We start from the raw sequence: 26,187 nt of genomic DNA on the forward strand, positions 1-26,187 counted from the left end.
CAACGTTCAATCCCCACCCATCGACTTTCCACCCGCTACCTCTGCCAATTGAGATAGTATGACGACTGGCCCAAGCCGCAGGCAATGCTGACTCCGGGAGTCGAGACCGCAGCCTCTTGCATTGGTGACGAGCGCAATCTCCGCTACGCCTCCCAGTCGCTTGTATAGCACCTTTCTAATACAAGGATTATGTATTGCCTGACAGACAAAGGAAAAATTATAATAAAATAAATGGTAATAACAATAATAATATAAAATACAAAACAATATAAAACAGAGGAACAAGTAAATATACAGAAATACAAGATAATATAAATAGAAGTCATATATAGATAGTCCTATATGGCCCTTACCTCCTCCAGGGTGGTGTCGGAGATGCCGTAGCTGGAGATGCCCAGGTCGTGCAGCTTGTCGTCCATGTCCTTGAAGAGCTCCACGAAGGCACCGTCTTTGGCGGCACTGTAGGGCAGGATGTAGGTGAGCTCGTGACCCAGGTCTTCCACCAGGCGGGCTTCGGGGACATGCTTGAAGATCAGGCTGGAGATGAAGGGTACATGCGGGGGGATGAAGGGCACATCGCATATGGACGCCGCCGGGCCATTTTCTGTGTATGGATAAGAGCTGGATTAATGTTTGAAAATGTAGATGGTTGATGGTTTCCTTGATCTTGCTTAGTGTCTATCTATCTATCCATCCATCCATCTACTGTATCTGGTTGTAGCGCTGTTGAAAATGTGAACAGTACTGATTACTACAATAGCCACTTTAATTCATCCTTTACCAACTTGTAAAATATAGGGGGGGGGGACCAGCTCCACCATAATGCCAATTAACATCTGAATATGGGTAAGAAAGTATGGAACAGGGCCTGTATGCCTGTAAAAGTAAAATAGTAAAAGTACTGATCTAGGATCATTGACAGGTCACATTATCATAAAACTCCAATTAAAAAAAAATCCTAAACTTTATACATATTGTCCTGGGAGTGCACTCTTGAACGTCATAATCAACTGACACACAGCTCTGACGGATCATATGCTTACCGATGGTCGCGGCTTCACTTTCATTCTCGCTGCCCAGTCCTGCGTCAGAGCTGCTCTCAGAGGCACCATCTTCCTCCTGAGCGAGACATATAATATATATTTACTACCTGCCGTCTACTTCACTACATTCATGGTGGCATCGGGTTCATGATAACATGGTGACAATACTGTATCTGTATCAATAATCATTTTTCTGATCCATGATTTTAAGTTTCTAATAGAAATACTAAAGCCACCAATCTTCCAATAGAAATGCTAAAGCCACTAAGTTTCTAATAGAAATACTAAAGCCACTTAGTTTCCAATAGAAATACTAAAGCCACTAAGTTTCTAATAGAAATACTAAAGCCACTACGTTTCCAATAGAAATACTAAAGCCACTAAGTTTCCAATAGAAATACTACAGCCACTACGTTTCTAATAGAAATACTAAAGCCACTAAGTTTCCAATAGAAATACTAAAGCCACTACGTTTCTAATAGAAATAATTAAGCCTCTAAAGTTTGTAATAGAAATACTAAAGCCACTAAGTTTATAATAGAAATACTAAAGCCACTAAGTTTCTAATAGAAATAATTAAGCCTCTAAAGTTTGTAATAGAAATACTAAAGCCACTAAGTTTCCAATATAAATACTAAAGCCACTAAGTTTCTAATAGAAATAATTAAGCCTCTAAAGTTTGTAATAGAAATACTAAAGCCACTAAGTTTCCAATATAAATACTAAAGCCACTAAGTTTCCAATAGAAATACTACAGCCACTAAGTTTCTAATAGAAATAGTAAAGCCTCTAAAGTTTGTAATATAAATACTAAAGTCTATAAAGTGTCCAATAGAAGTACTAGTAGAAATAGAACACTATAAAGTGTTGTTCTCCGGACCTTCTTGGTGAAGGACACCGTGCTGGAGGAGTTCCTGCAGGAGCTGAGGGACGGCTGGGGGTCCTTCTTGACCAGGGTCAGGTAGTAGCCGGTGCCCAGCTGGTTCTTGAGGTAGAGTGAGGAGCCCACGCAGCACAGCTTGCCGTGGGAGATAATAGCAATGCGGTCGCCCAGAATGTCTGCCTCGTCCATGTGGTGGGTGGAGAGGATGATGGTACGGCCTGTTGTTGAAGGGAGGAATGCCGGTTAATGTATTGTATGTATTTATTGATTATTATTATTTCTTTATTTACATTTAATTGAGGTAGTTGTGGTTGTGTGAAAGTAAAATTAATCAAAGAAATTTGTTTACACCCACATTTGTGTGTCTGTATGCGTGTGTGTGCGTGTGTGTGTGTGTGTGTGTCTATGTCATTCATTCAACCTTTATTTAGGACTTGGGAATGCAATTGAGGGTAGGCCCTCATTTTCAATGAAGCAAAGATAACATTAGGCAATAAAATACATAATGTGAAACATACTAAAAAACAATATTAGGCTACAATAAAAATAATAAAATATAAACAAAACACAGATCAGTTGAAACTGTTACATACTGGCGTAGGGAGGTTTGCAACCATGCTCTTAAATGCTCCATAAGTTAGCAAAGACATTTGTAGTGTTTGTTGAAGCTCATTCCAAGCAGCTGGGGCATTAAAACAAAAGGCTGACTTCACATGAGGGGGACCTTAAGCATAAACCTGAGCAGGCCAGACAGGGTCCATAATTCCAATCCAGTGTCATTGTGATATATGGTGGTTATTTCCCAGCAATGGCCTTAAAGATAAACAGATACCAATGTTTATTTTGCCTCTCTGCCAGAGAAAATCAGTCCACTTCATCATACAGGATGCAATGGTGAGTATGTATCACCGGAGTGCAGAATGTCAGTAACGGTGATTATCCAATTTGGCTCCGACTTGGTGGACCATTTCTTTTCTTTATTCGACCACACAGATCTAGGTTTTAGCCATTGGTGTACGATTTCTGACTGAGGGACACTAGCAATGTTGATACATGGATTAAATATTACAATGAGTTTCCCCAGTCTACTTGTGTTGTCATCATGACGGGTTCACAGGTCACCGTGTGCCGTAGCATGGGAGTACCCTTCTAGTTTGCCTTGTAGACATTTTCATTTTCACTGAATATTACATGATAAACCCCTTGTGAAAATTCGTTCTCACTGAATATTATACAATAAAAGCCTTGCAGGGTACCTTGTGTATACTGCACCTGTGTATATTGTTTACTTTACTCATAGTATATATTTTCAGATTCAAATTCTTTATTGCCCATATCTATTGTATAATAAAATAGATTAACGTATAATATAACTGATAGGGCATACAGACCCTCATCTGCACCTTTAATTACAGCCTTTACTTTCTCATATTCAGAGTCAATTATATTGTTTACACCGTTTATTATTTAATTTTTTTCTTCCCCATATTTTTTTATATTCAGATTCAATTGTATTGCCTATATTTATGTCTTTCTACTATTACCCTGCCCATACCTGTACCTCCCCTCCCCCCTCCCCCCTGCTGCTATGACGCCATAATTTCCCCAAGGGGATCAATAAAGGAATATTTCATCTTATCTTAACTTATGGAACAAACAGCCTTTTCCTATTCTGCCCCATCTACGTGGAACTTATTGCAAAAGGAACTGAGGCTCCCAAACCTAATTCCCATTGGGGATTTTAAACTTCTTATACGCAATATTGAGAGGGCATCCATGGGGGCCTGTTCTTGTTCTTGCTCTTTAATATAATTGATCTAGATTTGAGCCTCTCTTAGATTTTTTGTTGAGTTACTTGTCTTGTATTTGTCTGGAACTTGTTTTATGTATTTGTTGTGTTTGGTGAATCAATGAGATTTTACCTGTATAAATAAAGGTTTGAAATTAAATGAAATGTGAAAAACCCATCGTTCTTCTCACTGAATATTAGACGATGAGCCCCTGGTGAAAGACGACTCATGGCGGTTCATCTCACCGTGGCGATAGTTGAGCAGCAGGTCCCAGATCCCTCGGCGTGCGTACGGGTCCACACCGGCGGTGGGCTCGTCCAGGATCACCACCTTGGACCCTCCAACGAAGGCCAGGGCTACAGAGAGTTTCCTCTGCATGCCCCCAGAAAGGGTGCTGCTCATGGACTTGCGTTTATGCGGCAGGCCGGTATCCAGCAGGATCTGTTCGATCTCTCCCTTCACCTTCTCCTCAGACAGGCCCTTCAGACGGGCGTAGAACCAGATGTGCTCCTCCACAGTCAGCCTGGGGATCAACGTGACACAACCACATATTAAAGATAAAAACCAAGAAAATCTTGAACAAAATACTCAATATTCAACTTAAAATGTAGCCATATTAGCGCTTACGTGTTTCTAGACACGTTGCCTCAAATGACATCACTACGTACGTACTATGTTTTTTTGTGTAGTCATAAATCAGTTTATATGGTCTCCAAATCCCTTATTGACCCGCCTGTGGTTTATGAATCCATCAGGCCGTAAAAGGCGTCTGCAGGTTGTTAAGATGACGAATGTGTCGGACTTACATGCTAAAGAGGACATTGTGCTGTGGACAGACACCCAGGCTCTTTCGGATAGTACTCAGCTCCGTGCGAATGTCTTTGCCCATGATGTAGGCTGTGCCAGAGGTCGGTGGGAACAGTCCAGTTAGAATTGACCTGGAAAAGGAAGAAATGGGAATAGGACAGGTGTAAAGGACAATTCAATAAAGGACACATGTATTCATCAAGCATCCGACAGTAGGAGTGCTGGTCTGAGACCAGATAGGATAACAGGTCATAGTGACCTGAGCAATGATCCTAGATCAGTACCCCTAATCTTAGAAGTGTGAGAATATGGGCACTGATCATATCAATATGTAAAACCTGATCAATTATTAACCCACTGATTTGTACTTTGTTTCCCCACTACTGTGCTTAGATAAACTATATTCTTGTTTATGTACCTGAAGCTCTGTTGTACTGCTGTATATTTGTGTATGTCTATGTTTAATTCAACCATAGTGAAGCCAAAGGCCAATTCACAGAAGAGGACAACAGTTTCTATATTCTCCAAGGCCATCTACAGCTTGTATTCTGTTCATATAATGTATTTCACTACCATCTTCATACAGTAGTCTAGCCAGCGAAGACAGCTTTGTCTAAAACCACCAGTCACAGGCTAGCAGGCTAATAAAATTTCCATCTGTGACTGGACAAGTGGTAGATACAAACAAACACGTGACAAATGCTACCAGCTTGAAACCCCTGTTCCTATGTTTGTGCACAATGCACACACAGTATATCTCTAATGGCCACAACATATCGCTTCACTTACATGGTTGTGGTTTTCCCTGCTCCGTTGTGTCCCAGGAAGGATGTGATTTGTCCTTCGTAGAATCCCAGAGTCAGACCGTCCACAGCTAGCTTCTTCCCATGCCGATACACCTTGACCAGGTTCTCAATGTAAACCCCGGGCTCCAGGTGGGCCGGCTCCTCTTCCATGCAAACCGCTACGCAGCAGAACAACAAACCATGTCAATCTCAATGGAAACTATAAACAACCCCCCACTATTTACAACATATGAGAACTTGGGGCTCACAACAACATTTCTAATGATCCCAGATTTAATTATTGCAGATGGTAACAAAGTTTTCCGTGGGGGACATCATTAATAGTTATTATTACATGGCGTTTTCACATTCGCCGAAATGCTTGCTTGTGATTGGTCAATAGCCCCGACAGCAGTGAATTATTTTTCGATAACCACCGGTGATTATTGTTTTTCGCAGCTGCAGTAATCAAGCCCCACTGACACACACTGTTTCAGTGCAGCCAATCAGACACACCTGCCGGGCTGCCCGCGATAATAATAATCACTTTATTTGGGCTGACAGAGCCACAGAACAACTGCGATTTGTCAAATGAATTAGGTATATTGTTAGTAAGTTAGCCATGTAATAAGCGGGATAATGTATAGCTATACTCGGTCATCATCGCAAAATAATTGACCTTCACTGACGTTTAAAACACCTCGCAGAGGCGGCTCGGTATTTTAAACTCCGTGTCGGTCAATTATTTTGCGACAATGACCTCGTAGCTATACATTATCCCTTACATAATAATCAAGTCAGTGTGTGTTAAAGAGACACTATGCAATTTGTTTCATGTACAGTTGGCCAGTTTGTGATGCACACTAAAGAATCTGATAAGCTTTCATGTCAATTCTGTGAATAAATACATAATTCATGTTTTTTGCCTTTTTTTTCTTCTTCAGTTACATAGACGATACTGTAATGTATCCTAGATACAATTTAAAATAATCACAAATATCATCACAGTATCGTATCGTGAGTTACTCGTCCACTCGTTCCACCCCTAGTATAATCTATACAGCATAGTGATATATTACTATGCAATACTGCAGTTTTATGAAGAGTCACTCTCTGTGTAGACAAGATACTGCAGTCTTACCTCCTCGGTTTCCCCTCCTGCCCTGAAGGAGTGGGGCATTTCTGTTCTCTTTCTCTCCAAACCAGTAGGACTTGGTGAAGGGGAAGAACCAGGGCCTGGGGATACCATACTGACCTAAAAACCACAAGACCAAATCAGTCATTCATTTTAGATCATCAGCGTGATACTCATTCCTTGTAACTGTATTTGTCATACGAATAAAAAGGGAAATGGTCACAACTGGATATGGATATACCTTATGCAAGCCTATTGCAGAGAGAGAGAGAGAGAGAGAGAGAGAGAGAGAGAGAGAGACTCCTTCTCTTCCTCATACAGTATACACAACAACTCAGTTGGTAATTTATTATATTTTGTTATAGTCTACTTGCATCGGAATTATAGTGAGTGAGAGTTGTCATTTAAATGGTAAATGGACTGCACTTTTATCCAAAGTGCTTTACAACTTATGCCTCACATTCAACTTCACCCATTCACTCACACATTCACACACCGACAGCAGAGGCAACCCATACAACGTGCCAAGCGGCTTAGCGGGAGCAGTTAGGGGTTAAGTGTCTTGCTCAAGGACACTTCGACATGCTGCCGGGAAGAGCTGGAATCGAACCAGGAACCTTCAGATTACCAGACGACAGCCGCTCTACCTCCTGAGCCACTGTGCCCCCCCCCCCCCCCAAATGGGGCCACCGATAAAGATCATCATCATGGTTATCCTTACCGGGGAAGACAGCCTCGATATACCAGGTCATGGTTCCGTAGAGGAGGGCATCGACGTACATGAGGATGATGGCGGAGGTGAGGCTGAAGTCGTCCTCCTCCATGGGGCTGGAGAACAGGTTGCCCCACTGGATGCCCACACCCTGCTCCTCAAACAGGGCAAAGTACTCACAGCCAAAGCCAAACGCCACCGGGGACAGCAGGCTCTGTGTAGAGGCAGGGAGGGGTAGAAAGAAGGATGAGAGAGGGGTAAGAGAGGAGAGAGGGGGAAGAGAGGATAGATGGGGGTAAGAGAGGAGAGAGGGGGGAAGAGAAGAGAGAGGGTAAGAGAGGAGAGAGGGGGAAGAGAGGAGAGAGGGGGAAGAGGAGAGAGGGTGAAGAGAGGAGAGAGGGGGAAGAGAGGAGAAATGGGGAAGAGAGGAGAGGGGGCAGAGAGGGGGGGAGAGAGGAAAGAGAGGAGAGAGGGGGGGAAGAGAGGAGAGAGGGGGAAGAGAAGAGAGGGGGCAGAGAGGAAAGAGGGGGGGAAGAGAGGAGAGAGGGGGAAGAGAGGGGGGAAGAGAGGAGAGGGGGGGAAGAGAGGAGAGAGGGATTAGCATTTCCCATTCTGAAATAACGGTATATTCAAAGAGCTTGTTGTTTTGCATACTGTAGTGTATACAATAATTTCCACAATTTGATTAATCATATCTGCTATTGCCTACCACCACTACAAATAACCTATAAAGAACTTGTGGGAATTAGGATGCACTGTGAGTAAATTGGATTTCTCTCAATAAATGCTGCCAAGAGAATTCAGAATATGTAACGAATAAGCTCAGATGCCTGCAATTCTTCCACTTCTAGCTGCATTTCTCTGTAGGCACCTCATGCTTAGAGAATGTAAACTCTGTTCGCAACTTACAGCGAAAACCTTTCCTCCGAAGCCTATGTAGTCCTGCCAGGCGACACACAACACATAGGGCAGGTAGAGGGAAAAGTAGATGATGCCACCGCATGCCGCCGCCAGGTTGGCGCGGGAAAACATTGTGCTAATGAGGAAGCATTGCATGATGGTCACCACGGCGAAGGAACCCAGGAAGAGGAAGACAACGCCAGGGTCACTGTAGGGCAGCAGGTCCCCCTTCTGTTGACGAGAGACAGGATTGGTTAGAAATTAGAATGAATGTTATTCACATGACGTTATTCATCATCATCACCCACGACTACAGACAAGGGGATAATGAAGTTATAGGTTAGTTTGGCCTGTATTGGTTAGGGCTGCATCAGCCCATGGTCATCCAGACTAACACTTGTCATCATGATAAGATAACAATCAATGTTTCCCATACACAACATTAATTTGTGACAGCCGACTAAAATATAAAGACATGACCATAAGAAAAAGATTTCCCTTTAACATTAACAATGTGTTTTCTCGTCTCTCCTTAAAGCTCACCTGCAACTCACATCATACCTGCCTCAGCCTGCCCCCACCACAGCCCTGACAACCCTGAGGGAAACTAAGAGACTGAACCCCTCTCCACTTTTATATCATTCTTAACCAATCGCACGATCCCCTTTCATCTCATCCCTCTAATTATACCCTGCCGCTCCCAATTCTACTGTGCAACATTTAAAAGGCTCCCTGTCCTCCTATCCTTGCATTGTGTTGTGTCACGCAGGTCACCCGCTGCCGCCCAGGGGCCAGCCTAAGGCCTTCAATCTCCACCAGGGTGGCCCTGCCATACCCAACACGATATGCTCGCTCCAGAGCACCTCCCATCTACGTGGCAGGGTATGACTGTACACTCCTCTTCAAAAATGGGACCCACGCAAACACAACTATAATTTCATTATTCATTGCTGTAATCCATACTACATTATGTACCGCCATCTTTTATTAAACCAAAATATTTTCATCACTTCAATTTGTGAAGTCTCCGATAATTAGAATGTCACTGATGTCGTTTTACTACCTTGAGCAGCAGCACCAGTAGATGTAATAGATGTAATACCAGCCACCCTCTCTAGGCAGCTAGCTCACAACCCGCCTGTATCGCGGGGGAAACGAACCAGTCGGCCTCTACCTCTAGGCCACCCTGCCGCCCGCGAGGAACTCGTTACTGACGTGGCGTTTCTCTACCTTGAGCAGCAGCACCAGCAGGCCTGCGCTGATGAGCAGAGGAACTCGTTACCGACGTGGCGTTTCTTTCCCAGTGTTGGGAAAGTTCACTTTCTACATGAACTAGTTCAGTTCACACATTTTTAAATTAACTAGTTCAGTTCATAGTTCATGATTAAACATTTTGAACTAAAGTTCACGGTTTCAAAAATGAACTAGTTTATAGTTCTTTTTTCAATACGTTGCTGCAAGCTATTATTTGTAAAAGTTATTGCCACAACCCATTGAACCACAGACAGCAATCAGAATACTGGCATTTCCATCACACTGTGATTATTTATCAGTGTTTCCCCTACCATTGCCATGAAGGGGCGGCCCGCGTCGCCCGTAACGAGTCTCTCTCTCCGTGCAACGCGCACACACCTTTCAGTGTGTGCGTGTGTGCGCCCGTCCCAAATCTGGCACACTTTTGAACAAAATTATACTGTGATAGAGATCCGAGAATGAACGCGTTCACAATTACGTTCATCTAGCGGAAATACAGTATGTTCAGTTCACGTTCGCCCAAAATACGAATGCGTTCAGGTACATCACTGGCGTTTCCCTACCTTGAGCAGCAGCACCAGCAGGCCTGCGCTGATGAGCAGAGGAATGAGGCTGCTGATGAACCAGCTGAACCACAGGATGCCGTTGTCCAGACCCATGATCCTCATGGTCTCCTTCAGACGCGCCTCCTTCTCGTACACCACGCCCTTGATGATGATAGCCACCGAGTACATCCACGCCAGGGTCATGAACAGCGGCATGGAGCGGCTCATCACGCGCAGGAACCTGGAGGAGACGGGAAGAAAGAGAAGAAGGAGACATTTTCACCACGGGGGGAGAGCTAACCAGAGCACACAAACGTTTTTTTTCCAGCCACGTCGTGCTTCACATTCGGCTGCAGACGTTCACACCTGTTGGGTGGCTGCCCAGTGCAAACATGTTGGCCACTGAACAGCTCCACTGGAGCGGAGAGCGTTTCTCGTTTACTTATCTCACCCGGATTAAGGAGGATGGACAGAGGGGAGGAGAAGGGGGGGGGCATCTATTCTGCCCAGGCCTTGGTTACACTGGGGGAAAACAGCAACGTTGTATTTTCAAATTAGTTCGTTTGCATGTCCAAGTAAAAAAGGCAATGCCGTTTTAGCTGGCATTTTCGTTTTCCTAGCGGCAACGCTCAAAGGGGGTTTTCGTTCTCAAAACTCCCTTGGAACGGTGGCATGTAAACGGAGCGGTTCACGCCCAACGCCCATGCGCACTAGACACCGACGTCCGCGTGCCCTTGATATGACAGATGATGAGGTCACAGAACGCTGCTAGAACAAGACGCAAATATTATTGCTCAAGATGTAAAATATGCATAAAAGATAGCCACTTATACTATTCTGAGAAGATAATTCATCTGTATCGCAGTAGAATTAATCAAAACAAATAGCAAAAACAATCTATTGGCAAGTGAATTGGAAGGTAGATTGAGAACATTCACTGAACGTTTTAAAGACTTTAAGTGCTACCAGCCCTGTATTTCTTTTTGGAGAGAAGCCTCCTGCCTGGATGGCATTAGACCTCGAGATGGTGGTGCACGAGCTGCACGGAGGATTTTACGTCTTTTTTATTTCTTTTTTCGCTTTTTTAAACCTTGAGTTGTTCCACACCCCACCTCGCCGCGAAGCCAGGAGAGAATAAAATGACATGGCCTAATGTTGCTTTATTGAGGGAGAATTGCTCGTGATTGACCAATTAGGGGCGCAGTATCACTTGACTCCGGGCTGTTTAACTTGGGAGGGGTCGATATTCATAACCATGCATGCATAACAGAGGGTCAATTACGCAACAACATATTATTACACCGTAAAGGTTGAGGAATTATTCTACCTTAATTTATGTTTGTTTTTTTACATAAACACATGTGAAAGCATTCCCCTTGCAGTGTGTGAATGCCAGTCATCGTGTCCCCGACTCCCCGGGTTACTGGAGGTAAAGACGCTGGGAAATAGGCAGTATTTATCAAGGGCATTGATTTCATTTAAATTGCTTGCGGTTTATGTTCCTGTTGACATGTTCAATATATTATTAAGGTTATGGGTATCTTCTTAATGTTTAGAAAAAATAAGAAAAGATGGTTCTAACAAAAGCAAAAATATTGTGAGAGTATAAAGGCCTTTTTTTAAGTCGAAATGATTAGTTTAGGATACATTTACCTCGGTTCTTTTATTCGTTGTAATTCTTAATTTCGTTCTAGGTATAGGCTAATATATAGTTAGGCCTATCAACAGTTGTATGTACAAATACTTGCAACACGTCATCCTAATTCCCCAAAGAGAACAGAGGTGCACAAAGTGTCCTAATTGTCCATGTTTGCATCTATTTATTTTCATACCCCCAAACCAAGTTGTCTGCTTTGCATGGTTTTACATTCATGCAGATGTCAAATGAGATAGGTCTATGATAATATTCCAAATAGTACAGTGAGGGTTGGGGGGGGGGGGGGGGGGGGTAAAATGAATAAAATTAAATGGTTGCAAAATAATTATAAGCCATACAAAATTTTAAAATATAATAATAGTCTTAAAACATTCGAATCAATCAGAAAATAAATCCTCACAGGCAACTTTTAAATTATATATACCTCCTATTGAATTCCAATGTAATATGTTGTTAGCAAAATTGTCTTTAGGGAATACGAAACAGGTGCTGCCCACGACGTGGTCACACCGTGAAACCGCCATTAACACAGGAAAGAAAATACATTTAAAGTTAAATAGCCTGAACGTCTTCATCATGTATAATCCAAATATACATCAGTTTCTTTAGGTGACATTTATGCATCGACGTTACACGTCGACTGTAGTCTAATAAGTCTATATGTAATTTAAAGTGAGGTTTGAAAATACACGCATGCACAACAAAGTAATCATTCCACATCTCTGAAGACGTTCTCTGTGGGAATTTCTAATTTCCCAGGGCATAGCCAAACGGTTCGATTTATTGGGCATGTCCTGATCCTACACAAAACCACAGCCTAAATATTCCAAACACTGTACACAGCTGTTTTGCGTCTCAATCGATCAGATTGAAATAATTTGCCCTAAACAACGATACAAAAAAACACTGCATGCCTCGTGTCACTTAGTTGATCTTTAAGGGAGCGAGAGAGATTTGAAACACGATCACAGATCGCATTTCTCCCAATACCCCAGGGCGCTGGAGCCTCGGCAAACACAAAGTCATTATCGGTTAGATTCCAATAAGGCAAGTCTGTCAAGGAAGATGCTTCTTCTGATAATTTATGTCATGCCTGCTAAACATGGGAAGATGTATTCTAAGTGGTGCGAGGAAGGATAAATAACAGCGAGTCCCACGGCGCGCATTTGTAAAAAGGATGGGGATGCGGACGCGGTCCCAGCAGATGCTTGTGCACGCGACAAATGACCTCCCGCGCATACAGGAGACAAACGATGTCTAACCTGACTGCCATAACGCAACGTTCAGAAAAGTGAAAATTAAATGTTTTTGTTTTCCTTTAATGTAACCGCAGCCTCAGTCTGTCTCACAAACACCTAAACGGGTGAACGTCAAGCCGAGAGGCTGCAGGGTACCATAAAGTATGTACACTAACACTATACTACAAACTGGTGTACTATACACTATGTACAACAATTGCAGACTTTTGCACTGAGGGGAAAGTGCTAGATGTTTGTTTGTGAATTCTTCGACATCTTGGCACAAATAAATGTGGGATAGAAAAAGTAATATAGCCACTATTGGCTCTATACTTCATTACTAAAAGTACAAAAAAAATCACTCTTTTCATACTGCAGCATGGACAAATCGAAACACAACGTGAAAATAATAATGACGTCTTCAGCTTGTAGTAGCTACGTAATTATTGTTTGTCTTACATGTCATCTACGTAGCAGGGGTAGGGCATCTGCTGGATGTAGACGCCAGTCTTCTCCTTGATCCCAGTCACTGCTCGGATGATGCTTTGCTCCACGATGTCCTGGAGGTAGGAGAAGCCGCCCCAGATGTAGCGCATGTCCTCGAAGGGATCTGCACGAGGACCCGGGTCCCAGTATCTGTACAGGTGAAGAGGGAAAACCATGGACAAAAATGTACATTTTACATTTAGTAATTTAGTTGACACTTTAATCCAAAGCGATTTAAAAGTACTGTACAAGTCAGCAGGAAGGGTACAACTCTGGCAGCTAAGGGTAAGTGATATTATAACTTGAGTGCTATACTCTTGAGTGCATAGTAGTATAGACATTATTAGCATGGTAGGTAGTAGTATAGTTATGTTAAAAATGACCCCAGTAATCCAATAAGTAACCAATAGTAATCCAATAAAAACTGTGACCCTGGACAATTTTAGAAGGGTGTGTGGTGTGTGCTTGAGTGTAAAAAAAATTTAAAAAAAAAAGGGAAACCTACGCGTCTTTGATCTTGTTAGTGCGTTCTACATTATCAATGTCCATGCGGATCTTGAAGTTGATTTTGGTGGGTAGTTCAGAGCTGTTGGCGTCCATGTCTGGAAACACGATTCCCGCCCAGAACTTCCGGTCTTCCAGCAGGATCATGGACTTGTCGACCAGTTTCTCCTCGTTGGCCACTGGCTCCAGCTTGTCCAGGTTCACACACTGAAAACACACACACACAAGGTTTAGACAGAGCATCTTCAAAGCGCTGCTGTTGTGGTGAACACCTTCTAATTCCAGTTTGGAGAGGTGTGGATTTTCATTGAATTGAAGGTTTACATCCTCTGAGTAAAGTTCCTCTGAACCAATGAAACCCAAACAAAAGCCAAAAATAATTATTCAAGCCAAACATGAGGATGTTCCAGTTCTGGGGGACACCGCGGATATGGTTTTCCCTGTACAAACCGCTGACTGTGCACTTTTCTTCTAATCCATCTAAAGACAAAAGGGGTGTGGGAGTGAAATTGGTTCACAGAGTTCACTGCTAACCAATTTCAGCTGTGTTTTGTCCTTTGTCAACTCCCCTTACACAATTTTGGGGGACAAGATTAAGACTATAACAAAACTATGAGTATCATAAACCTCTGACATAGCGGTTCAGTTGTCATTTCCTTTTTCTTTTTCAACAAACTATGATGTAACGGTCAGTCGTGTCGGTTAATATTGCCGAAAGACAGAAATGTGCAGAACAAGGATTTTATGAGGCTGGGGGAATGAAGGGAATGGACACTGTGGTAATAGGCCAACTGATTACTGACTCAATAACACGAGAGGAAAAGTTTCACAAAGCGAGAGCGAGGGGGATAAATGGAGGGGGAGGGGCTTAGCAAACAAGTGGAAGAAAGGAGGAGGAAATATGAGATAATTCAAAAGAACAAGTAGGAGAGTGGGAGCAATAGAGAGTGAGAGTGAAAGAAAGAAAGAAAGCAGAAAGGAAGACAAACGGAGCAAGAGAAAGAGAAACCAAGAACTAGACTGAGAGGAGCGCAAATGCAGAGGAAGAGAAAGTGATGCTGACCTCCATGAAGCGAGAGATGCTCATGATAGCTTGGTCAGTTTCGTTGAATATCTCCCTCCAGGTGATGGCCGCACCCTGAGGACGCGTGTCCTCCGACTTCTTGGACAGGAAATCAGAAACGTCTGCCACAGTCCAATCCGTGTCCCTCAGCTGTGCGTGGAAGAAGGTGGCAGTGATGTTGTTCTTCAGCAGTGACTGAGGACGGAGGAGGGTCATGGGTAAACAAAGGTCATTTGGAATTGTGTTTGTTTCTTTTTAATGGCACTCAATTGCCATATTAAATACAGTGTAATTAGGAATGTATGTCTTTGCATATCCCTCAGAGACACATCTGTTAAACATATAGGCATTTCACCAGAAGGGTCAGAGCAAAGGGTCAGCACCCCTGAAGCAGCTCAGTATCTTTTTCAAGGAGACATTGCTAACCAACAGGCCACCCTGCCACCCACCGATATGGATTGAATCATCTGCCAAATGGTATTCATGCCACAATTTCCCACAAGATGCCAGTATTGGCCCTACCACCGGAGAGGTAATGGACTGTAAGTGGTTTAGGTTTTACAGAGAGAGAAAAAAAGAGAGATCCACTTACCCTGACTACGCTCATTTGCTCACTGTTCTCCATGAAATGCCAGACTTTGGGCCTCATCTCTTCCCACATGCCTCCTAGTTCTCGCAACACTCCCATTTCATGGAATGTTCGGTTCACCTGAGAATGAGAGAGGAATCATTTGATAGTTGTGGCAAACAGGTGACTGAAAAATGTGATGTAAAATATAAGCTCTATTTAAAAAAAAATTATAAAAGAAAACATACGTAATTGCAACACTGGTTTACGTCAACCTGTAGCCAATATTGTTCTAGTCAGCATTATCAAAATTCGACATATGCTCATTCCCATTTCCATATAGATTGTGCCTCTAGCACCGCTACTTCAATAAGCAATCTACGTGAAGTTGGTAGTCAGTACCTCGTGGATGATCTTCTGGGTGGCAGGGGTGTCGGGGGTGTAGAGGATCTTGCCCATGAGCAGAGGTTTGACGGCCTGCCAGATCAACCTGGACATCGGGTTGGCATCCATCTTCCTTATCAGGCTGTTACAGTATGGAGCTGAGGAAACACAAGAGGACGTTGACGGAGGGGAGCTAGTGAAGTCACAAACATCACAGGCATTTACAAATGGCACGTCAAGTCAAACTACTTTGAGATTGTGGTCAAGGGATGGAAATTGTACCACAGCTGATGCAGTTATCCAGTAGCATAAGATAGACGATTATTTGTTTGTGAATGACACATTGAGGAGGACAGGACGGAAACAATGGTAATTCAAATGAAAAGAAAATACAGAAAGAGAGAAAAGTAGAGTGCAAGTTGGTCATTACCAGATTTGCTAGAGACCTTTTTCCAATAGAATTGCATTGCTAGGGAACAGCTTAGGCCCACGTTTATTTTCTGTTAGCTACTGTTTTAGCAACAGGAAATACACGTGGGCCCATTTAGTATGTTCATGTTGTCCAAGTTTGAGAAGGTCTATAAACCAGAGCTACCCACAAAGTATAACAAGGATGACATAATCAGGATAACAACCACTAATACACGGTACACGATTAAATCACAAAACAAATGGCCTGCATTTCAATCCCAGACACTGACCGAGAAAGGCCACCCGAATTAGTACTTACTGGAGGTGTTATCGTACGCGGAAAAATCGTCTTCGCTACTGTTGTGGTTACCGAACAGGGTCTTGTAGTTGCTGTCCTCGTACCAATTGAGGGATTTAATTTTGAGGCCGCCACCTTCTGGGTGCCCACAGACGATGCGCGACACGGCCTGGTACATGGTAGAGGGCGAGGAGGTCGCGTTTTCAGTCAAGAAGATGATCTCGTTTCGAAGGTCGCTCCAACTCTTCATACTGGCAAGCTTGATGGGGGGGGAACACAGGGTTACAGTGGGACCTTTTTGTGGTCAAAATGTTTGAGACTCGTTCAATAAAGCACTTTTATGTCATACTAAGGAGTACAACAAATCACCATTACATCACACTAAGAGTGTGTCGACACAGTGGTGTTTCTGTTTGTGGAAGTCGTGCAACACAATAAGATTTAACCATGCAAAACAAACGATAACGTGGGTTTAAGGTTATTGGCTCGCTATTGGATGTCGCCCTTAAACTAAACCAACAAAATAAAGTTAGACACCAATGGGGATCGATAACAGCGGCCCAAACCACTGTCGGTTTGTTCGGGAACCTTGAGGAGAGATTAATGCTTAAAGGATTTTTATAGCTTAGGAGCATTTTTACGGCATCCATTATCTCCCCCACCTCCAACCATTTGCTGTCTTGCAGGACTTGTCACACTTTAGATCTTGATATAAGCAGATGTATAAAAAAGGGAGGGACTACAGGGGCAGAATGGAAGTGACAACAGAGCGAGCACTTCAGAAATACAGGAAGCCTGAAAAGCAAGTTCTTCTGACAGTCCTTAAGCTGTAGGCCTACATGTGCCTTCATGACAACATCCAAACAAGCACACAGTAACTATTTTCATCACCAGAGGAAGGTCAACTGTTGTCGGACTCATTTAGCTGCCCAAGGATTATCTCAGCTGTTCTCTTTCTTTCCTTCCTTCTCGGGTCCTCCAGACAGTTTCATCCTGTTCTTCTCCCTCTATCCTTCCCTCCATCGTTTCCTCCACCCCAGTGTGACAAAAACAAAAGAACGTCTGGAGAAAAAAACAAATAAATTGGCCTGAAGGAAGAGGTTACTCCCGGCCACTCTGACGCATCACTGGGCCGGAGAAGGAGGAGGAGGGAGGTACTGCCAGAGTCTATATCCTCAATGTGGTTTCTGCCTGGCCCTCTCCTCGCCTCCCGTTTCTGCCCTCCCCTCCCGTTTCTCTACCGACGGACCTGAGTCAACTCGCTACATCAGCAAATGATTGTGGTCACATGCTTTCAATTTAGGCCTGCCCAGTGCACATCAGGAGTAGAGTGTGAGGGAGTGTGTGTATGTGTGTGTGTCTATGTACGTGAGGAAGGGTGGAAACAGCTGTACATGCTGAACTCTGCCACATATGGGTGTAGAAGTGTATTTTTTACGGGGAGGGGGTATGTCAAAACCACACAGTAAGACTCCTGCAGGCCTCTCGGGGTGTCTAGAGGGGGACGAGGGTTGGACAAGTGGTTGTTCTGACTTCATGACCTTAGAGGAGTGAGCCAAACCAGGATAGCTTGTCAGTGTAAAAGCCTGTTCCTGTGGCCACTTGGCTGGACCAGGAGATTGTTTAGAACAGCGGTTCTCTACTATGGGTCGCGGGTTGGTGACAGTGGGGTCGTGCATTGGCAACTAAATAAAAAGTCAGATATAGAGTTTTCCACGTGGCAGCTGTGTGTATTTGCCATGTCTCGCCCCTTCATCAACGGAGGCCGACACACAATATTCCAATACACATCTCACTACATCCTGCGAAAAGGTTTAGAGAAAAGTCTCTACAACCTACAGTAGTAGTGATAGCTGCAGCATTCAGGACCCCACCACTCCACCTTTTTTAAGCTTGGCTACAACCAAAGTTATTGTAAATCATCCAAATAACCTGGATAGATAATGTCAAACGGTGCCTGAAGGTACGCATAACTACACACGTAACTACGGATGTACAGAACACGCTACAGTGTTTTGGTGAGGTTAATAAACTGTACTTATCTGAAAACCGCAAAACAAAGCCGTGTAATTATTTGTCTGAATTTCAGTTAATGATCAAACGGTTTTCAGTATGTCTATGCGAGCAATTGTTGGATAAATAAGACTTCTCTTGTTAAGCCTTCATACTGTTCTTATATTAGAGATGTTGGCAGAAGAACAGAGAATAATAGAGAGTAAATAGCAGATAAACTGCCATCTATTATACAAAAACAAAAGATTCACAAAAGCACAGGCCATGCCTACATAGTAAGTGAAGTAACCTGTACTCCAGAGGAAGGTCTCCTCAAAATGTTCACACATTGGCCCATTAACCATGAAATATTCAGATACTGTAAGTAACAAATATCTCACAATCCCCTGGAGCCGGGGGACTATGGGGGACATAACATATCCATCATATCACATCGGTTGTCTCTCCATTGTAATGACAACGTGAAGGCCTTCTATTTGTTGTTACAGGACCATGCATTCACCTCCTGCTGCAAATCAATCAGACAGTGCAAACTCTCCCCTGACTACCCCGCTAGCTTGTTTAGAAAAATGTCTACTCTTTGTTCAGCTGTTCACAGTCATCTATCTCTTGAGGAAGAAAACAAGGCCCTCAATCTGGATTCAAAAGAGAGACTGGAGAGTCTATACAGTCACTGCCAAGTAAACTTACCGGCCCTGATTTTCCCCTTGCTATTGGAGCATACAGTGCCTTGAAATCCACGAGCACCCATACAGCTATTGCCAACTAACTTACTGTCCTACTGGAGGCACAGATGAAGAAACAGTAGATGTTGACAGCTGAAGCACACAAATGCAACAGTCAACAGTGCACGTCTCAATAAAAAAGCAACGTAAAAACTTTCGAGTCACATTTGAGTCATATTATATCAGTGAGCCTCTTAAAATGTCAGGAGAATAATTCCAGGCCAAACAGTCACTCCCATTTGCTCAAGTCATCTAAATTGTATCAGCGGTCCAAACTTATCGGGGGTCAAAGGGTTATCAGACGACAAACAAACAAGAGCAGGTGGGGAGGAGAAACCTACAAACCACTACAAGATGTTGAGGTTTCAGCCTGTGGGGGAGACCGCAGGGCAACACAGAGCGCTATGAAACTTCAAAAGGAGGCCAGATGAAAGCAGTGGTTGTTACAGAGAAGGGGATCAGTGAAAAAAGGCTTGTGGAAGCAATTTTTCCAAAGATGGTAAAACATTTATTTATTTATTTTTAAGTACTATCATTTATTTGTATCGCCTGTGGCTGGGCTTAATGTTAACAATTTTTTGCAACTCTTTTCAGGTAAGGAATGCGTCATCCGAGACATTAAAAGGACCAAAAACAAAATTGTGCATAATACCAGGAAATACCAAGGGTTAGTCCTTTGTTTCTTCTCAAAGCAATGAGGGAAGGAAACAATTACACTGGTGGCGGTGAATGTGGTTACCAGTGAAGAAAAAAACTAAATTATCGCCAGCACCTCAATGATCGGCAAAGCGTTGGGAAACTCTTCTCCCAAACCCATATCAATAAAATACGGGTCAATAAAAGTGTTCTGCAGTTCTAAGAGTGGATATGACTAGTGTGTAACTTACCTCCACTGCTAGCAAGCCCATGCTCTCCAGGAGGTTGTTGGTGGCCATCGCGACCTCCTTGATGGCCTTGGGGTCAGCCTGCAGGTCTCTCTACGTGGGAAAGAGGAAGGACAAGACGGAAAGCAAATGTTATGCAGTGAAAAATGCAGTGTTATGGAGAAATTCCAATCCTCACAAGACATTTTCCTTCTTTATCGTGTGTGGCGGTGAGGTGGAGGGGCAGGGAATTATAATTGAAAGTGTGTTCTGATGTGTGTCGTTTCATTGTGCATGAAGAATGAATGCATGATTTAGCTTAATGTGCTGAGTCAAATAGCATTTGCTCTGCAAAGAAAAGGCTAAACAACTTGTGACTCAGGAAAATCACTCTCTAGCCTTAGGAATGAATAATGGTTGCTTGCTTACTTAAAAGCAGAACTTACCGTCTCATGTATGTGGTATATTTAGACAGAGGTCAGATAATTTGGTCCTTCAAAAAGGACTTGTTCCTCAAAAAGATAAGAAAAAGGAACAATTTGCTTAATTTTCATATGACATGGAAATGGCACTGTGAACCCCTGCCCTTGTTTTTGAGGGTTGTCAAGGTTGTCACAACGAATACTTTGCCCTAAACGATCTTCCCGATCTATGACTTGGCTGTCAATATTTGATTGAAAAACCAATGCCATCAGTTTTTTTATATGGGTAATAATAATAATTATTATCTTAACTACTCTTGACCGACAGCAACCTTTAAATGCAATAAAATTATAAATGTTAGACTAAATTAACCATCAGGATAATGTGGGTCATATCTAATGACAATAATTTCAGGAATGAAAAAATAAACTCTGGGCAACTCCAGCATGTAGAGGCGGTGATAAGTTTTTAAGCGTTTGAGGGTGGAAGCAAAAGAGAACTCCTGTATACATCAGTCCACCTATGGAGACAAAAGGCCATGGTTAGACTAGGCGTTTTTGTTTTCGTTTTGTTGCTGAATGAATAAGTTTGCTGTCCCAGTTCAATAGAAATGCCGTTTTGGCAGGAAAACGTGTTGCCCTAGCGGGAACGCTGAAAAGGTGTTTTCGTTTTGGATACTCGCCAAAACTCGCCGACAACGTGTCGTGTAATCTGCACGGAGCCGTTGTTGCTCAACGCCCATGCGCAGTAGATACCGACATCTACATGCCCTCACTAACGTCCGGTTACGACAGCTGTCCCAAATAGCTGCAGCTACCATGTGTTGTCAAGTTATTGTTATAAGGACCCCAGTCCAAGCTACAACAGTCTGCATTCCCTTAACAAATGTTTGTATTGAGCCGTATTGTACCCATTCTGCAATCTGTTAAATAAAGTTTACATCCATTCATTCTGCTAGCATTAAGGATTGCATGAGCAGCTGGCTAATGTGAGCTAACGTTAGCTACCCAGACCCTGTTAGCTCAGAGCTCCTCTTTCAATCTTAACAAGCATTAAACAAAATGGCCCAGTCATCTATTCACCTTTGTTTAATGCATGAAGCGTTGTCTAATGTTATCTAGCTACTGATACATGATATCATCAGTTTGGTGCTGGCTGGCTAACGTGAGCTAACGTTAGCTGCTAGCCACAATGCTATACTGTTATAATGGCATATTCCTATCGCGTTAGCATGTAAGCTAACAAAATCGGCGCCAATGAGACTAAACTCCGCTCTTGGTGGTCAATTGTGTTGATGTTAGTTTTGTTTCATCAACAAATGAGAGGCAGAACACAGTGAATGTATCAGTTTTGTTTATTGCACTTGTATAGCACTTTCTTTGATGAAAAATAAATGCTTCATTGGATTGTTGATATTTTTTTGCAGGAAGTGTATTGGCACATTCAAGTTCTGATTGGTTGAAAATTGCCTTCATGTTCGCAACCTACTGCCACCTACTGCTTTGGCATTGTACTACATCACTGTGCTCAGGAGGCAAAACGAAAGTGCTCAGGTTGCAAAACGAATGTCTAACTCGGCTGCCACTACGTTGCGACCTGGAAAGCGAAACTCATCTTGAAAACGAAACGAAAACACCCTAGGTGTAACTCCAGCCAAAGACTGAGGCCACCATGTGAGGCTTTGACGCGGGTTCTCTTTCAAACATGTCTCGGGCTGTAAAGGTAAGGAAGGAGGCTCTACTGGGACAAGCAGCTACATGCCTTTCCCTTCCCCTCTTTGCTCCCTCTTCCCCTTTGCTTTGTTTGGGCCTTGGCACAGTGTATGTAAATGAATATGGCTGCATTCACACTGATCCAACAATGCGGAGGGAACACTTCATTTATTTGAATGGAGGTGTTGCGTTTTGGCTCTGGCAGTGCTTACCACATGGATTGCCCCAAAAAATATGCTAGTGGCATGCGGCATGCGGCAAGAAAGTTTAACCAGATTCACCCTTTGAACGTAACGCAATCCGTCCCCGTGCTACAGTGGCCAATCGCGTGAGCTGGCGATCGGAGTGAAAGTCGATGGATTGGGAGGGGGGTTAAAGCTCACAGCATGATGTCACACAAATGGCCCGTGTAGTGACACGCCCACACAAATATCACCCTATGCCATGTTGTGGGATCTAAAGTGAGTGGGGCCTGGCGATCTTCTGAAGGGAAAGACGAGAGTGAAGAACTGGTAAATGGGATGGCATTTTGGCCCCAGTTGTGATAAGAAATCCACCCTCAATATCTGCTCCCTCCAGGGGGAGGGGCAGGGTCCCCATTTCCAAAGTCCCACACATCCCAAATACCCAGCCACCCATGGGACATCTCTGCCCCAGCAACAGCCCAATTCAGGCCCCATCTCTATAGCCCCTCTCCCCACACACACACACACTTAAAGGAAACCAACCAATGGGTTGATAAAAATCTTTGCCTCCCATTCAGGCCAAGAGCTCTCCATTCTCCCCAATGGAAGGCCTGCTTGTCGTTTTTCACAGCTCCTCCGTTTTAGTAGGGGGGAGGGGGGGGCCATAAAACAACCAGGCCCCAAAGGCACATTCAATGCCAGCCAAATGTCTACGCAACCTGAGGCTTGGAGGGTGACCCCATTTTCACTGTTAAATCTACAACATAATCCGGAAATTACCTGTATGGGTTTGAGGAAATCTAGGTTCTTTAGGAAGAGTCTCTCTGCCTGGTCGAGCCACGGGCCGGGGGCCTGGCAGATCATCTCGTTGACCCTGCTGGACAAATCCTTATCAGAGATGGTCACAAAGTCCTCCAGGCGATTGTCACCTCTATCGATGCTGCACATGTCCTTCAGGTGGACACCGAAACCTTTGATCAGAACCTGGTAGAGAAAGGAAAGGAAGGAGGGGATAGATAGAGATCAAAATCAGGAGGAATGACACGAGGGTTGAAGAAAGATAAGTTAGAAGTTACATAATGAGAGAGGGCAAGAGAAAAGGAGCAGGTTAAGTAAGCACCACAAAAAACAAAAGGGGTGCCAGTGGGGTAAAGAATGAGGAAGTCAGGAAATGGAGCTCAGAGATCAAATGGGGTGTTTAGTGTTATGACAGTGAGGAACCAGTGCACACCGGATGTACACGTGACTCGAGTTGCCTTCACTTCTTTATCATCAATGTGAATTGGTTACCGCTGGGCAATTTGCTTGGCCTGAATTGCTTACATATCTAAATTGACCTCACTGCACGTTTGTGATGGATAATGTGTGAAATGAGAGTACTCCCGACTAAGTCTAGTCGTAGCAATCCAGTTTGCTATACTTTCCTGTGTTAGGCAGTTAAAATAGCTTCAACACCAAATAATAATACAATTTGCTTGCCCATGGTGTCATAATACTAAAAAGGGAAGGTCTGGAAATGTAGCTCTGGTTCTAACAACCTGCTTCTGGTGTTAGCCTCTTTTGGTGCTGATGCAGACAATACAAATGATTTAAAATGGGGTGAAACGAAAAGCCACCCCAAAAATAAAATGTCTACATTCCACAGAATTATAGCAACTGTCAGAAGTCTCTACTTTCTGCAGTGGAATCTACATACTGTTAGACTGTGGCATTCCTGGACCAACTTTGTCTCACTGGGTTTAGAATTATTATCATCTGCTTAGTAACAAGAGAGGCTAACACTGAAAGCTGGCTGCCATCAACATGATGGGCAGGAGAGGTAGTGTGAGATACTATATATAGGCCATATATATGCAGAGTGGGAGGGTAATGTTTCTCCACTCCTTACTCTTTCCAGGTTGATGTCAGCGTTCAGAGTCTCCTGCACTTCATGTTCAGAGAAGGAGGCGTTTTGTCGCAGAAAGGTGGACAAGGTCTCATCGTCATGGAGGAAATCCTTCAACTTGAATCCTGTGGGAGACAAAAGAATGTTTTAAAACCAACCCGCTCCTTTACTGGGAGATTACAGGGCAGCTGTGGAAACGGTCATAATATGCAGAAACCCAACACTACACGTTCTATTGGCATACCCTTTGTCCTTAATTCCTGTATTAATTTTCTGCCTCGTTCAGCTCAAAATGTTCTCTTATTGTTCAGAGGTGCATGTGCTCACTTGTTCAATGGTCGAAATCCGCCACCGAGGTGGGGCTCAGTGAGGACGTGCAGCTGAGTCATTGGGGATCGCTTGGCTACAGTGTTCTTATCTTGTATGGTTGAAAATGCATGTTTTAACAAGTGTCACTGGAGAGGCCTTGAGAGGAATGGAGGGGTTCACAAGATACTGAAAAACCCAGAAAGGGCTATGTCTACGCCGTGGTAGGTGTGAGCTGTCTGGAGAATATATAGGTCACATAGCTGAGATACCACACCATGGAGGAGATACCTGTCCATACAAATGACTGAAATGCAGCCTCTTCCGACCTTGAACTTGAACGAAACGGGGGAGAAAGAAAAACATTCAAGAGTTGTGTTCATTCTTTCAACGATACCCATAGACTAGTTATGTCTTCACTGTTTACACAAGGGACTAGTAAGGATAACCGCCACGTGTCTTTGACAGAACCTATGTCGTACACGTCCTATCATCTTGGGTGTGTAAACACAGAAGCTAAAGTAGGCCTTTCTGCCTGATGCAAATGGTCAAAAACAAACATCCAGTCATACGTTTTCTTTTTAAGTTCATGAAAACCAGATTGCCATCTGCCCTGGAAGAACGAGGGAATACGAGACGACACGATCAACACCTCCTCCCATCACACATCGTCTTGTGTAAATGTCTGCTAACTACTTCCACTCACTACTCTGTAGACTCCAGTCACATGTTGTGTGGGGGAGGGGGGGGGGGCTCAGGAGGGACAAAAGGCCAGGAGGTGGTAGATTCCTGAAACATTAACCCCCCCCTGGGTGAACAATCTTTTGAGGAGAAGATGAAGTGACGGGGGGGGGGCAGGCGAGTTCAAATAGCTCCTCTCGACAACTACAGTCTCCAGGCATCAAATGGCTCTTGAGCTATTGAGGTAAATTAGCGACCAATTTTGCCCACTGACCCACAGCATGCAACATGATTAGTGACAAATCATTTGAGGCATTGTTCATCCGCCGGTTACGTACATTATAGACCCCCTACCTCCAAACTAGGAAGGCACCTTTGCACAGTAACAGCCTTTTGTGAAGTCAGCAGATTTGATTGTCAAAATGAGGTGCGTTTCCCCGAGTGAGTCACAGCAGAGGAATTGGCAGCAGGTCACTTTCAATCACTGCTCGTCTATTTAAGCACATTAGAAATCCACCCCCTCAAAAGATGACATCTTTCAACAAATCACCCCCGACAAAATCCCTGGCAAAGGGACTTGGTCATTCCTGTCCTCTGGGGTAGCCAAAATAATGCATTACTTTAGGTCTAGTTTGTGATTCACAATGATAAAGTTATATCACAGGCCTACACAGGTTTTCATAACCAAGCTTTCTGTACCCTAGAGTAGCAATGACTGCCTTGTGCCATGGAAAGTCAGCAAAGTTATCCAAACTTTAAGAATCTAGATTTCTATGACGGGTATGATAATAAACAGACATGATTATCTCTACGCCGCAATTATATAGGAGTGTATCTGCAGCACTTGGATCTGGAGTAGAGTACAATCACCCAAGATTAAAGATATCAAATCAATTGGGATACAAAGATACACATTCAGCCCATGTGAATG

The 26,187-nt window shown here is 43.5% G+C and overlaps 1 protein-coding gene across 1 annotated transcript in view; it reads right to left on the reverse strand.

The window, feature by feature from the left end:
- Nucleotides 1-26,187, reverse strand: part of abca1b (ATP-binding cassette, sub-family A (ABC1), member 1B) — a 63,650-nt gene that overhangs the window by 23,360 nt on the left and 14,103 nt on the right. The window contains exons 6-24 of the mRNA XM_084331640.1: nucleotides 24,273-24,394; nucleotides 23,165-23,368; nucleotides 20,089-20,178; nucleotides 16,485-16,722; nucleotides 15,773-15,912; nucleotides 15,395-15,511; nucleotides 14,803-14,997; nucleotides 13,741-13,946; nucleotides 13,209-13,385; nucleotides 9,873-10,095; nucleotides 8,065-8,286; nucleotides 7,165-7,369; nucleotides 6,450-6,563; nucleotides 5,313-5,487; nucleotides 4,523-4,654; nucleotides 3,962-4,239; nucleotides 1,924-2,144; nucleotides 1,044-1,119; nucleotides 354-604 (exon numbers count right to left, since the gene is read on the reverse strand). Of these exons, the coding sequence (XP_084187766.1) occupies nucleotides 354-604; nucleotides 1,044-1,119; nucleotides 1,924-2,144; nucleotides 3,962-4,239; nucleotides 4,523-4,654; nucleotides 5,313-5,487; nucleotides 6,450-6,563; nucleotides 7,165-7,369; nucleotides 8,065-8,286; nucleotides 9,873-10,095; nucleotides 13,209-13,385; nucleotides 13,741-13,946; nucleotides 14,803-14,997; nucleotides 15,395-15,511; nucleotides 15,773-15,912; nucleotides 16,485-16,722; nucleotides 20,089-20,178; nucleotides 23,165-23,368; nucleotides 24,273-24,394 (3,386 nt within the window). The remainder of the gene's footprint in view (nucleotides 1-353; nucleotides 605-1,043; nucleotides 1,120-1,923; nucleotides 2,145-3,961; nucleotides 4,240-4,522; nucleotides 4,655-5,312; nucleotides 5,488-6,449; nucleotides 6,564-7,164; nucleotides 7,370-8,064; nucleotides 8,287-9,872; nucleotides 10,096-13,208; nucleotides 13,386-13,740; nucleotides 13,947-14,802; nucleotides 14,998-15,394; nucleotides 15,512-15,772; nucleotides 15,913-16,484; nucleotides 16,723-20,088; nucleotides 20,179-23,164; nucleotides 23,369-24,272; nucleotides 24,395-26,187) is intronic.

The sequence above is a fragment of the Notolepis coatsorum genome (genome assembly GCF_963971535.1).
Source record: "Notolepis coatsorum genome assembly, chromosome: 16".
Classification (NCBI taxonomy): Eukaryota; Metazoa; Chordata; class Actinopteri; order Aulopiformes; family Paralepididae; genus Notolepis; species Notolepis coatsorum.